Below are 14,504 nucleotides of genomic sequence, written 5' to 3'. Positions count from 1 at the left end.
ACCCCTGCCCTCATTGGTCTTCAAGTACTCTCTGAATAGCCTGAATGATTAAAGGATGTTGTATGGCCGAATCCATGAGGGCCCGTTTAGTTGTGTCTCTTGACACTGGGCAGCGTATAAAAAACCTCGGGTGGGGATAGAGAGGAACTCCAGGGAGAGGCCAGAAGTTACAATCCCCCTGACCCAAGCATCCAATGTAATCTCCTCCCATCAGTTGGCAAAGATGGCCAGGCGGCTCCTGATGGAAGGGATGGATGCGCAGTTATTCGCGGCAGTGGAATGAATGACTTCTTCCCCCTTGATCTAAAATAGGATCCAGGGCCTCCCCAAAGAGGGAACCACCCTTGAAAGGGGAAGCCGCAACCTCCATTTGGTTTTCATGGCAGCTTGCCAGTGTCTAAGCCATAATAACCTCCTAGAGGTGATGCTGGAAACAAGGGCAAATTTAGCCAAATTAAGAGTAGCATCAGTGGTGAACTCAGCAGCCGCAATCAATTTGTTGATGTCCTGGTGCAATCGGAAGTCATCCTGAAACGCCCTTGCCTGCATTTGCCTGAGCCAGATCAAGGAGGTTCTTGCGAAGAATGAGGCTGCTGTGGCTGATCTAATGGCCCATGCAGCCGCTTGATGAGTCTTGCAGGTGGAAAGTTCCGTCCTTCTATCTTCAGTTTGGAGGCCTTCCAATGCATCTGAAGGCAATATGTTAGAAGAGACCAAGGTGGCCATGGGAACATCTACGGTTGGGACCTTGAGAAGGTCCTCAAGTTCCTGATCTGTCGTGTACATCTTTTTGTCTGAACCACTGGGAGCAGGGATGGCACCAGGCTGACCCCTTTGATGCTTTGGCAATGGATTGCCTGATGCTCTGAAACTGGTTCAGTGAAAAGGAATTTGGTGGGGTCTGACGGATCTGAGGCTTCCCCCAACTGCCGTGAGGCAACCCCCATATTGGCCATGGTTTTGGCCTTATGTAATAATGTGTAAAAGAGCTCATGAGGAAACAGCCCAGTAGGAGCAGGTTTGTCTGGGGCAAACTCATCATCCTCAGACAGGTTGAAGTCTGCCATGTCCTCATCACCCATAAAGGAATCCTCACTATGGTGAGAGGGAGAAGTGGAAACGGGTTTGTTGCACATGTTCCCTGGTTGGATGGCTCTCAGAATGGGTCCTTTGGCCCATGCTCCCAGATGGGATGGGGCCGGGATGCCTCTCTGAGCAAAGGCTGTCGCAATGCCTTGAGAAACAGTTTGCATGAAGACATTGCAGATTTCTTGGGAGACGCCAGGATTGCTGTCCTCCCTTTGGTGGATTCCTGCTGCGATAGGAGTGAAGATGACAAATGGTGCCTGATGTGGTGGCCCTGGAATAGGTCTAGGAGTTTCTCCAAAAACTGCACTGACTGCTTCCGGGTTTTCTGCTGAACCTCTGGGAAAGGGGGGAGACCATCCAGGCTGGTTTAGCTGGGGCTGGTGAGAGGTTTCAGCCTGCAATGAAGAGCTAGAACCTCTGTTGCCCTCAAAAGGGGCAGTATCCTCCCTGCAGGCCTCTGCTAATTTTTGTTTAGCTTTATCAAATTTGCCTGTCCAGGGCACGTTGCCTCCTCAAGGCATCCTTTTCGGCAGCAGCAGAAGTGTGGTGGGAAGTTGAAGATTTAGATCTGATGGAGGGTCCCCTTGAACTGGATCTGCTCCTTGAAGGGGCTGGGGCCACATTGGATGATGTCCTAGGAGGATGAGGCAGAAGCCTGGAAAGGAGACCTGCTGCAATCCCCCATCTTGGATTAGAGACCAGGTAATTAGGAAAAGCCTCAGAAATAATTCCCTCCTCTCTATTGCCCCAGATCAGGGGTGAAATGCTACCGGATCGGCCAAGTAGGTAGCGGAGATTGGGGCTGGCTCGGGGAGCCAGTAGCAATCTCTAGCTGGCAACGCCCCCCAACCAATCTGCGGCCCGCAGCCATGTGTGAAGGCAGGCAAGCGGAAGGCCACGTGGAAGGCAGAAACCAAAAAAAGCATGGCAGGGCTGCAGGGACAGGTTCTATAAGGTAAGCCAATGCTGGCAGTGGGGGGGGAGGGAGACCCACTGTGCTCAGCCTGAGGGGCACCTGCAAGGCTCAATTGCCTTTTGGGCGTGGCATGCTTGGCTTTTGCGCTTGGCTTCTGCGGAGCCTTTGGCTGACTGCTGCCCACTTGCCTTCCCCCCCACCCCACATCCAGCCCATGATGGAGAACGCGCCGCTTCTGGGCCTGGCCACCCACCTTTGGGTCCCTGAAGGGCAGGGTGCGCTCTGCCGCCACTGCCACCGTTGGCACCATGGCCGCACAGGAAAACTCCATGTTGCAGCGCAGTTCTGGGATGGCGGGGGAACCCAGGCAAGCTCTGCCGCTGCTGCTGCTGCCGGGAGCATCCACGTGGGAGAACTCCCCGGTGCAGCACAGTTCTGGGATTGTGGGGGGAGCCCAGGCAAGCTCTGCTGCTGCTGCTGCTGCTGCTGCTGCCCGGAGCATCCCGGCAGGAAAACTCCCTGGGAAGGGCTCTGTTTAGGTCAGGTTGTGTGTGTGTGTGTGTGTGTGTGTGTGTGTGTTTGTTTGCGTGAGAGAGAGTGAGAGACAGACAGAAAGAGAAAGAAAGAGGAAGGGAGAGAGAGAGAGACAAGAGAGTGAATGAGAGAGAGAGAGAGAGAGAGAGAGAAAGGAAGGAAGGAAGGAAGGAAGGAAGAAAGGAAGGAAGGAAGGAAGGAAGGAAGAAAGAAAGAAAGAAAGAAAGAAAGAAAGAAAGAAAGAAAGAAAGAAAGAAAGAAAGAGGAAAAAGGAAGGAAGGAAGGAAGAAAGCTTATGACCACAATTGTGTCCCAAATTTTGGTTGCTAAGCAAGTTTCACCACATTTTACAAGTTGGCCACATCAACCTGTTACATGACTACCAGGCCACGCCCACCAAGCCACGCCCACAGGACCGGTAGCAAAAGAAATTAGATTTCACCCCTGCCCCAGATCCAGACATTCTGGAATAGGAATCAGAAGAGAAGGATCCATCAATGCCAAGCCGGCACAACAGCTTGAAAGCGTTTTAAAAGCTGCATGGGGAGTGGGCAATCCCAAAATGGTGCAAAGCTGACAACACAGCTTCTAAGCGCCTATCCACCGCAGCATAGGCAGGGAGAGCTTGCATCTGACAACACGGATCTTTCCTCTATCCCTGCTAGCGCGAAGCCGACACCACAGCTTCTCCTGCGCTCCGTTGGTCGCAACTCACAGTTATGATGATCCAGATATGTCCAATCCAGCGATCCGGCAATCCCTCATGGCTCTAAGGCTCTTGGAGGAAGAGAAATGGCCATCCCCACTCTGGCAGCTCAGCTGAGCGGTGCTGGGCTCCGTGCGAAGCGTGAGCCTCTTTTGCCGTTATCCAGACTCCCAGCGGAAGAAAAATGCTTCTAGAGGTTTCTTGAAGATTTTTGTAGACTTTTTCCAAATTTTAATTCCTAAATGTGCTGATTAAAGAGTCCAAGCAATGGAGCTAATGGAGGATAAGTCTCTCTATGGCTGACTGAGTTAATAAACTGGGGCTATGCAGGAAGAGGAGGTATGTTTAACTCAGTCTCCGGCCAATCAGATGAAGTTAACACCCATTGCTTTGGCTCTCTAAGCAGCGCACAGGGGAATCAGGCTTTCTAAAAATGTGTTCCTAGGCCCCCTGTATTTCCTACAAGACCCGCTCTGGGGTCTGCAAAAACAAAATTATTTTCAGTCAATATTGACAAATAATACAATATTAAAATCCCTCAAACAATCATGAGTTGGGGTAATAGCAACAATTACCTTCATTTTCAGAGTTTATTTGCCAAATATGCAGACTCTATTGATGGGTTAAGATAAAAGTACAGATTCTGTAGTTCATCCAGCTGATTTTGTGTCTGTATTATTTATTAATTCTTGGAGCATAGATTCCTGCATAATGCCATTGCCCTATGTCAAATACCGAGCTGGCCTACCTAGAATCATTTATCAAAAATAACTGGATGCTTAGCTTCTGCTGTGAAGAGGACTTTTATGATGGATGTTTTGTATTTTAACTTGGCTTTTGGTTTACCACTACACAAACCTATGCATATAAATATCAACAATAATTTATAGAAAGCCTAGAAAAGAGAGAAGGGAAATGAACATAGGTGGAGAGGTGGTATAAGAATCCAGGTGAGACAAAAAACTCTGATATGCAGAACATAAAAAGCTGTTTCATAAGCAAAGGATAGATAGCAGAAAGCTTTAAGGCTAATGAAAGAGAAGTCAAAAGTCTGTAAACTCAAGAAGGTGGGATAAAAATGCCCAGGATTTGGAACCTGGGGTGAAGAAGACAGAATGAGAGAGAGAAAGCCTGAGCACATGGTTATGGGATTTATTTATGGAATTATGATGATCTCATAAATTAAATGAAACTGTGCGTTGAACACCTTGTTTAGAACTGTAGCAATAATAGCATTTATATCATCATGAAGACAAGAAGACCTATCTATCTCAAATTGTTTCTGCAAGTTTATTACTCTAGGGCTCTGAGGTTTGGAAAACAAAAATTTTCAGAGCAGAAGCATTAATAGAGTATTGGATGGTTTTCAATGATTAATTGGAGGCAGCAAAGTAAGTCTTTTAGCTTTATTTACACCGGGGTAGTCAACCTTTTTATACCTACCGCCCACTTTTATATCTCTGTTAGTAGCAAAATTTTCTAACCACCCACCAGTTCCACAGTAATGCACCATGTATCGTCATCTGCGCATGTCTCTTGTGCATCGTGGATTGGGTTTGGGGGGTGGGGCGCCGGCTACCAGCTCTGCTTGTCTGTTACAGCTGGGTGGTGGTGGGGGAGATGCATGAACTATTCTGGGATGAGGCTGCTTTGTTTGCGGTTGCACTATAGCGCCATTTAGTTTCACTTACATAACGTGAACTAAACTTATATGCGGGCGATACAAATAGTATATTTTCAGAAATTTAAATTGTCATGGGGAATTTTATGAAAACCTAATGAAAATGTTTTTAAATAATGCTATGATTTTTTAAAAAAAAATCAATTAAATTAAAAAAAAGGAAAGTGCTGCAGTATCAGACAAAACTCCTACCGCCCACCATGAAAGCTGGAACGCCCACTAGTGGGCCTAGGGACCAAGTTGACTACCATTGATTTACACTGTAAATAGAAGTATTTAAGGTTACTTATCTATATTGACACAAGATCAATCAGCAATCAGAGTCCTAGATGTTGAGTTTTAGTGGTCTATAACTATCTCTTTTCCTTCTACCTCTAAGATTCTAGTCTATATGTAATATCATAAATAACTACATTTCATCTATGTTAAGATAGAACAAAAGTTTTTGTATCAGAATGTTTAAAACAGTAACATTAATGCATACTTATTTAGAATAGAATAGAATAGAATAGAATAGAATAGAATAGAATAGAATTTTTATTGGCCAAGTGTGATTGGACACACAAGGAATTTGTCTTGGTGCATATGCTCTCAGTGTACATAAAAGAAAAGATACGTTCATCAAGGTACAACATTTACAACATTTAGTTTATTAACATACTAAGTAATTGTTTTACTACTTTTTAAAATTTATTTCTGGCTTATCTTCCATTTCATAACAAATAACAGATAAAACATTATATTAAAATAAATACATAAAATAGAAAGTAATAGCATAGAATGATAGAAATATTTATTATGAATGGAATATGGTCATTGCTACTTCTAGTATATACTAAAAGTATATACTTAGTATGCTACATAATTAATAAAATGATTGTATTTTGACATATGTTTGCAGATCAAACATGCCTTTTCATTCCAGTGTTCTTATCATTGTGAGATTTGTGGCAATGATCCTAGATTTTATATGACATTGTTTATAGACACAAACTATTTGAGAAAAAGAGAACTTACTTCAATTACTTCACATTTATAGTATATACATGATGGCAGAAAATGAAAACTTATTTTGTAAACAGGTAATTCCCTAGAGAAAACAAGAATTACCAATTGTAAGGGATCTTATTATTACAATACTCTAGTCAAGGACATATACAGTATGTGCATATGTGCATACATACACATTCACAGACAAAATAGTGCAATAATATGAATAATTATAGTACTATAATACATATTTTGTGTTAAAAGAAACAAGTCATGAAAGATGCTCTTTAAATGTACTGGCCGTTCAGATTAAAAAAAAACACCAATAACTTTTACTGCCAACAGCAAATTGTTCCTTTTCATATATAAAATGTATTTTAAAAATATAATTATTGGAAACTTTGCAAATGATTCATATTTCTGTGTTTTCATTATTTAATGTAATTTCTAATATTTCAGCTTCAAAGTACATAATAGTGATTAAAGAAATTTATAGACAAAGAAAGATGATTTATATTTGACAGTAATGTTTTGCTGTCAATTGAAATAGCTAAATTGGTACTATTTCAGGTTAAGAGATGTTGAAATAACCATGAAAGAGCTTCCTTATCAATAAGCCAGTGACACAACCTTTCTGGACAATTCAAATCCTTTCTGGGCAGTTTTTTTGATAATATTTAAAATTCAGATTTGAGCATGAAATGCAACAAAGCAATTTGCTATTTTCCTGCATGCCAATCTTTTCAATGATTACTACAGTCCTAACAAAGCCATTTAGTTGTATTAGTGGGCTACTGAATGAAAGCTCAAATAAGAATAACCCAACTGCATTGTTGAAGCTACTGTTCCTTAATATTTCTCTCATTTGTTTATTCTACGGTCTTTCTTTCAGGCATTTAAGGCAGCAATGATATCACTCTCTTTATTCACCTTTCTCCATAACAACTCTGCAGAATAATTTGGGCTGAAAGACAGTGACTAGGTCAAAAGGAACATTGGCTTACCTGAAGGTCCTTCTATGTACGCTGCGTGAGAGTCCAAAGCAATGGGTTGTTAACTTCATCTGATTGGCCTGAGACTGAGTTGAATTTGTTTAAACACACCTCCTCTTCCTGTTTACTTCCAGTTTATTAATGAAGAAGCGGTATTGGAGAAGACGAACTCAATTTGAAAACTGGAAAAAACGGAACAATAACCTCCAGATTCCTGTATATAGAAAAAAACAATAAGTAAAATAGGGAGGGGTTGGACTCTCACGCAGCGTACATAGAAGGAACCTTCAGGTAAGCCAATGTTCCTTCTCCTGTACGCTGCTAAGAGAGTCCAAAGCAATGGGATATACCCAAGCTAAATATCCCTAGGGCGGGAAAAGAAAGATTAGGAAGACTCAGCAACAGGAAGAACTCGCTGCAGGACCCTCCGTCCGAATGAGGCCTCGGCTGAGGCAAATTGGTCCATCTTGTAGTTTTTAATAAATGGCGAAGGAGAGGCCCACGTGGCTGCTCTGCAAATGTCCAAGATAGAGGCCTGGGTGGCCCAGGCAGCTGTGGTGGCCGCGCTGCGGGTGGAGTGTGCAGTGATGTGGCCTGGAAGATGGTGTTTCTGCTGGTCGTAGGCCATGAAAATACAGGCCTTTATCCACCTGCCTATGGTGGATGGGGAGACTTTGGTGCCCAGAGCCCTTGGTTGAAAGGAAACAAATAGGGATTCTGTCTTCCTGAAAGGAGCTGTTCTGTTGAGGTAAATACGCAGGGCCCTTCTTACGTCCAGCGTGTGCCATCGACGCTCCGATGGATGCTTGGGATGAGGACAAAAATCCGGTAAGATGACTTCTTGAGACCTATGAAAGCTTGTGTTTATTTTAGGAAGAAAGGTAGGGTCTAAACGGAGAATGACTCTGTTAGAGTGAAAAATGCATAAGTCCTTCCTGACCAAAAGGGCAGTGATCTCGGAGATCCTGCGGGCTGAGGTTATGGCTATGAGAAAAGCGACTTTAAAGGTTAAGAGCTTAAGACTGGAGGAGCTCAAGGGTTCAAAAGGGGAAGACGTAAGCTTCTGAAGGACAAGGGTTAGGTCCCAGGTAGGGTATCTGTGTACCGGAGGCGGTCGCAGATTGTAAGCTTCCCTCAGAAAACGTCGGATACGGGGGTGTTGAGAAACTGTGGAGGTCCCGTCACAGAATAAAACAGTGGCAAGAGCTGCAACCTGCCGGCGGATGGTGTTGGTGGCTAAACCCTTGTCCAATCCGTCCTGGAGGAATTGCAGGATATGTCTAATGGAGGCAGAAGTAGGTTCTATTCGATGTCTAAGACACCAGCGATGGAATGATGACCATGTGGCCTCATAAATACGCGTTGTGGATGGGCATCTAGAAGCCAGAAGGGTGGAGATGACCCCCTGGAATGCTTTTCTTTCCTTAGTATTTCCCTGTCAAGTGCCAGACGGCTAGTTGGTAACATTGAGGTTCTGGGTGGATAATGGCTCCTTGGCGTAGAGAAATCTGATCCGGTGGAATTCGCCAAGGTGGATTGACGGACAGGCTCACCAGATCCGCAAACCAACTCCGTCGAGGCCAGTAAGGGGCTATGAGGAGAACTTCTGCCTTCTGTTCCAAGATCCTTCGTATGACCCGTGGCAGAAGGGGAGTCGGGGGTAAGGCATAAAGAAGGCCCCGGGGCCACTGACATTGTAGGGCATCTGTTCCTTCTGCTCCTGGGGTTTGGAACCTGGAGAAGAACCTTGGAAGTTGTTTGTTGGTCGGGCTGGCAAAGAGGTCTACTATGGGTTGCCCGAATTTGATCGTGATCGTGAGAAACAGATCCGGATGCAGTTGCCACTCTGATTGATCGATGGTCGTCCTGCTCAGCCAATCCGCTTGTGTGTTGGCGACTCCGGATATGTGGGCTGCCTGTAGTGAGAGAAGATGTTTTTCTGCCCACAAGCCTATGGCTGCAGCCTCTTTCATCAATATGCGGGATCGGGTGCCTTCTTGACGGTTCACATGGGCCTTCGTGGTAGTGTTGTCTGTCAGCAGTAGCACATGATGGTTTGATAGCTGCGCTTGGAAGTACCTGAGACATAGATGAGCAGCTCTCATTTCCAACCAGTTGATGTCGTTCTTGAGGTCGTTGGGGGACCAATGACCCTGAGTCACCTGGTCTAATAGGTGGGCACCCCAGCCGTAGAGGCTTGCATCCGTGGTGAGGACAAGATGGCAATGTTCCTGGAATGAGCAGCCCTTTGTCAGGGCTGGAGACAGCCACCACTGTAGAGACTTTCTGACCTTTGGGGGCAGAGGAATTCTGATTTCGGTGTGGCTGTTGCCTGTTCTTTGGTGTGGGAGAAGTAACCATTGTAGGGGTCGTGAGTGAAGACGTGCCCAGGGCACGATCGACAGACAAGAGACCATCTTTCCCAATAACTGTGAGAGCAGTGAAAGTGGAACCCTCTTGAGTGCCTTTACCTTTTTTGTCATGTTTCTTATGTTGAGGAGACAGTCTCGGGAAAGAAACACCTGGCAGGATCTGGTGTTGATTCTCGCTCCCAGATGGACAATTTCGGTCGTAGGCACTAGATGGCTCTTTGCTCTGTTGACCGAAAAGCCGTGATCCTGTAGGGATTGAATTGTTACCTGTAAGTCCCGTAACGCCTGCTGGGCGGAAGACGACAAAATCAATATATCGTCCAGGTAACATTGCATTCTTACTGGAATTGTGCGAAGGTGGGCCGCCACAGCATCCAGAATCTTGGTGAAGGTACGAGGAGCGGAAGATAGACCGAAGGGCAGGGCCCTGTATTGAAAGTGGGCTCCGGCATAACTGAACCTGAGAAAGCGTCTGTGGGCTGGTCTGATGGGTACATGTAGATAGGCCTCCTTGAGGTCAATGGATGTTAGATAGTCCCCTCTTCTGATGCTTCCTAAGATTTAATTGAGGGAGTGCATCTTGAATCTGCGATATTTGATATGAAGGTTCAGTTGCTTCAGGTCTAAGATGGCTCTGGTGCCGCCTGATTTTTTGTCCACTAGGAAAAGAATTGAATAGAAGCCGGTCCCCTGGTGAGGCGTGGGAACCGGTTCTATGGCACTGATGGACAGCAGGTGTTGAATCTCGTCTTCCATTTGAGCCCTCTTGGTGGGTTCTTTGGGAATCTGGCATTGGATGAATCTCCTCAGAGGATTTGAATTGAATTCGAGGGAGAGACCAAGGGTGATGGTTTGCAGTACCCAGGCATCGGTTGTCGTGTGGGACCAGGTAGGGACGAACTTGGTGAGACGACCGGCGATGGGATCCTGGTCAGGATAGTCATTTGTTCCTGCGATAAGGTCGAAAGCCTGATCCACGGGAGGGACGTCTGGTCTGGGATTGCCTGGTCCTGTCACGAAAGGACTGTCTGTCTTGAAACCTGTCAGGGGGAGGTTGGAAGGCACGTTGATAGGCTGGGGATTGGAACACGGGATCCTGGGTGCGAAAAGGCTGTCTGCGGTAAGGAAGAGAAGGACGTCTGTCTGAATGTCTAGAGACGTAGGGAAGGATCTTACGTTTGTCCTTTCCCTCAACTAAAATAGGGTCTAGGGCTTCACCAAAGAGAGATCCACCCTTAAATGGGGCAGCCGCTAACCGCCATTTGGTCTTCATGTCGGCTTGCCATTGTCTGAGCCATAACAGCCTCCTGGAGGTGATGCTGGAGGCAAGGGCTCGGGATGCAAATTTTGCAGAATTAAGGGTGGCATCCACAGTGTATTCAGCAGCCGTTACCAATTTATTTATGTCCTGATGTAATCTGGAGTCATCCTGAGGAATCCTCTCCTGCATTTGTCTGAGCCATATCAAAGAGGTTCTAGCAAAGAATGAGGCTGCTGTGGCAGATCTGATAGCCCAGGAAGCCGCTTGATGGGTTTTGCGGGTGGAGAGTTCCGCTCTGCGGTCCTCCGTCCGGAGACCCTCTGCTGCATCTGAAGGAATAATGTTGGAGGAAGAAGCCAAAGTGGCAATTGGGGTGTCTACGGTAGGAACCTTGAGGAGGTCCTCAAGATCTTGATCCGTCGTGTACATCTTTTTGTCTGAGCCACTAGGAATAGGAATGGCACCAGGGTGACCCCATTGACGTTGGATGGTGTCTAAGAAGAGCTTGGGTGAAGGAATTACCCGTTGCTCTGAGACTGGTTCAGTAAAGAGGAATTTGTTGGGGTCTGATGGATCTGAAGCTCCCTCAGATTGGTGTAAGGCTGTAACTTTGTTGGCTGTAACTTTTGCCTTCTGTAGTAATGTGTAGAAAAGCTCATGGCGAAAAAGGCCGGTGGGAGCAGGTTTGTCTGGGGCAGACTTTTCGTCTTCAGACAGGTTATACTCTGCTATGTCTTCCTCCCGCAAAAAGGAATCCTCACTATGGTGTGAAGGAGTTGGAGAGCGTGTGCGCAGTGCGCGTAGTCTGGGTGGGTGGCTATCAGAATGGAGTCTTTGGTCAGAGCTGCCCGAAGGGAATGGAGCTGGGAAACCTCTCTGAGTGAAGCCATTGTCAATGCCTTGAGAAATGGTTTGCATGATAAGATGACGTATATCCTGAGGAATGGCAGGGATACTGTCCTCTCTGTAGGAGACTCCCGCTGCTGTGGGAGTGAAGGTGGCAGAAGGTGCCTGATGTGGAGGCTCAGGCATGGATCTAGAAGAATCTCCAAAAACTGTACAAATTGTTTCCTGGTCTTCTCCTGAACCACTAGGGATAGTGGGAGACCATCCAGGCTGATTTAATAGAGGAGAATCTTCAGTTAGTGGAACAGAAGTTTCCCTGCCTTCCTCTGCTAATTTTTGTTTTGCTTTATCAAATTGCCTATCCAAGGCCTGTTGTCTTCTTGAGGCATCTCTCTCTGCAGCAGCAGAGGTTTGGAGAGAAGTAGAAGACTTAGATTTGGTGGCAGAAGCCCTTGATTTGGATCTGCTCTTGTGAGGGGGAGGAGCCACGCTAGGAAGGTGTCCTTGGGAGGGCGAGGCAGAAGCCCGGGAAGGAGATCTGCTGCGATCCGCCATCTTGGAAATGAGGCCTAGTGGTTATCAGAGGCCTTGGAATATATGCCCAATAATATAGTGGCCCTGATCTGAGAATCCTGGAATAAGATCAAACAATAAGGGCCAGTTAGCACCAAGCTGACACCACAGCTGGATTCAAAGCATTCAAAAGCTGCCTGGGGGGTTGCGTGGGGGGGGTCCCCAAATGGCGTGAAGCAGGCACCACTGCTCCTAAAGCGCCTTTTTACTGCAGCGTTGGCAGGGGGAGCTAGCCTCTGACACCACGGATCTTTATCTCTACCCTGCAAGCGTGAAGCCGACACCACAGCTTCTCCTGCGCTCCGCTGGCCTCCACTTACAATTTGGTGAGGTCCAGCGATGTCCGTTCCTCAATCCGGCAATTCCACGAGGCTTGAGAGGCTTGGAGTGTAAAAAAATGGCCGCCAGCCTTCAGGCGGCTCAGCTGAGCGGCGCTGGGCTGCGCGTGAAGCGCGAGCCTCTTTCCTTGCCGCTCCGGCTCCCAGCAGTCGAAGAAAAACAATTGGGCACTTTAAAAACTTTTTTTAAGAATTTTTCTATATTTCTTGAAGTCCTATGAGCTGTAAAAGAGTCAAAAGCAATGGAGCTAAAGGAGGTAGTCTCTCTATGGCCGACTGAGTTAATAAACTGGAGCTAAACAGGAAGAGGAGGTGTGTTTAAACAAATTCAACTCAGTCTCAGGCCAATCAGATGAAGTTAACAACCCATTGCTTTGGACTCTCTTAGCAGCGTACAGGAGAACATCCATTGGACCTTTTGCTGAGGATGGAAACTAAAAATGAGTCAGTCATCTAAGCTTGAGTGCAAAACCTGAACTACAGTGATTCTCCTGTAGCCAGCAACAAGGAATGCAATTCAATAACTTATTACATATCACAACTTTACTTTACTTTACACCAGTATTTCTAACATTTAAAAAGCTTCCATACTCATTTTGGAAAGAAAGAGAAAATAATGTTTTTTTAAAAGACACTATGTTAACCATTCTAAAAAAATATTACTATAATTTCTAAGACTAATTAATTCTATTCCTTTTAGTGTATTCCTAATAGAATACAGGGCAAAATATCTATCCTGAACTAGAAGGATTATTTGGTAACTTGACTAATGATCTGATTTTTCTTAAGACTGTATGAATTAGAATTCTTGAAGAGTCAAAATATGACTAAAGTGAAGTTAGTTCATGATCCATAAAGTAATGACAATTCTTCCTCTTATGACACTCATTAATTTGAAGAACATAATGAAAATCTAAAATTGTCACATGTATCAGCCAAAATGCAATACCACAAAAATACACAATCTGGTACAACATTATTAAAAAAAGTCAAAATTAATCCTGTCACGCAATATCATTCCAATAAAGGCTCTACGCTGAAGACATTAAATTGTTATTACGATATCACAGTAGGACTACTGTCTTTATATCAATCATGAAACACATTTACGAAAGGGCAAATTATGCTCTTTTCTAAAAGAGCAATTCAAATAGCAAAAGTGCTAGCAGCTTTCATCTGCCATCAAGTATAAAATGTGCACATCTAAACTTATAATGATCAAGACCATGGCCTTCCTTTGCCATATAAATAAAGTAATTGGTTATATTTTTCTTCAGTTAACTGTCACCACTATTTATATATTATTTCCATTGCTAGAGATAGGCTAGTAAGAAAACATAAAGAATAAAACATCAATAAAACGTATCCTAATTCACATAAGCCAATTCAGATAATGCTTTATTGCTATCCCAGAGTGAAAAAGTGTATGATGGAGCCTATGATTATATATTCATGCCTATGGTATCTAACTAAGGGCTCAGGGGCTCAGGACGTTGAGCTTGTCGATCGAAAGGTCGGCAGCTCAGCGGTTCGAATCCCTAGTGCTGCCGTGTAACGGGGTGAGCTCCCGTTACTTGTCCCAGCTTCTGCCAACCTAGCAGTTTCGAAAGCACATAAAAATGCAAGTAGAAAAAATAGAGACCACCTTTGGTGGGAAGGTAACAGCGTTCCGTGCGCCTTTGGCATTGAGTCATGCCGGCCACATGACCACAGAGACGTCTTCGGACAGTGCTGGCTCTTCAGCTTTGTAACGGAGATGAGCACCGCCCCCTAGAGTCAGCAACGACTAGCACGTATGTGCGAGGGGAACCTTTACCTTTACCTTTATGGTATCTAAATATCATACGCACTATAAGCTTATCATCTATATAGAAGCTGGTCTGTAAGCAGAACCAGTCCTTATCCAATAAAAAAAGATCTTTTGGGATAACTGAGATAAAGACAGCTCATCAACTGAGGAATGGGCAGATGTACCAAAAATATGTATTTAAACCAACAGCTATATTCCATTTTTTAAAAAAATTGGAAATAAAGCATATGCTATGAACTTTTAAAATGTGAAGATTTTTTTTCAAAGGATTTTTCAAAGGATCAGATACAAAGACTTTGCATGCATATATGGAAGGGGGAGGCATGTTAAATTTAAGAAAAAGTATGCATGAACACAGAATTACAAATATTTTAAATAGTGCAAAGAACTGCTCCA

At 44.9% G+C, this 14,504-nt stretch overlaps 2 protein-coding genes across 3 annotated transcripts in view; both read right to left on the bottom strand.

Annotated features, from left to right (window-relative positions):
- LOC131191317 (uncharacterized) overlaps positions 1-14,500 on the bottom strand; it is a 42,498-nt gene extending 27,998 nt beyond the window's left edge. Inside the window, exon 1 of the mRNA XM_058169345.1 lies at positions 5,944-14,500. Coding sequence (XP_058025328.1) covers positions 10,221-11,942 — 1,722 coding nt within the window. The 5' untranslated portion in view covers positions 11,943-14,500 and the 3' untranslated portion in view covers positions 5,944-10,220. The remainder of the gene's footprint in view (positions 1-5,943) is intronic.
- Positions 1-14,504, bottom strand: part of DTWD2 (DTW domain containing 2) — a 97,290-nt gene that overhangs the window by 44,827 nt on the left and 37,959 nt on the right. The gene's annotated exons all lie outside the window — the stretch shown is intronic.

Source organism: Ahaetulla prasina, chromosome 2 (genome assembly GCF_028640845.1).
Source record: "Ahaetulla prasina isolate Xishuangbanna chromosome 2, ASM2864084v1, whole genome shotgun sequence".
Lineage (NCBI taxonomy): Eukaryota > Metazoa > Chordata > Lepidosauria > Squamata > Colubridae > Ahaetulla > Ahaetulla prasina.
This window is presented reverse-complemented; position numbering and strand designations above follow the sequence as displayed.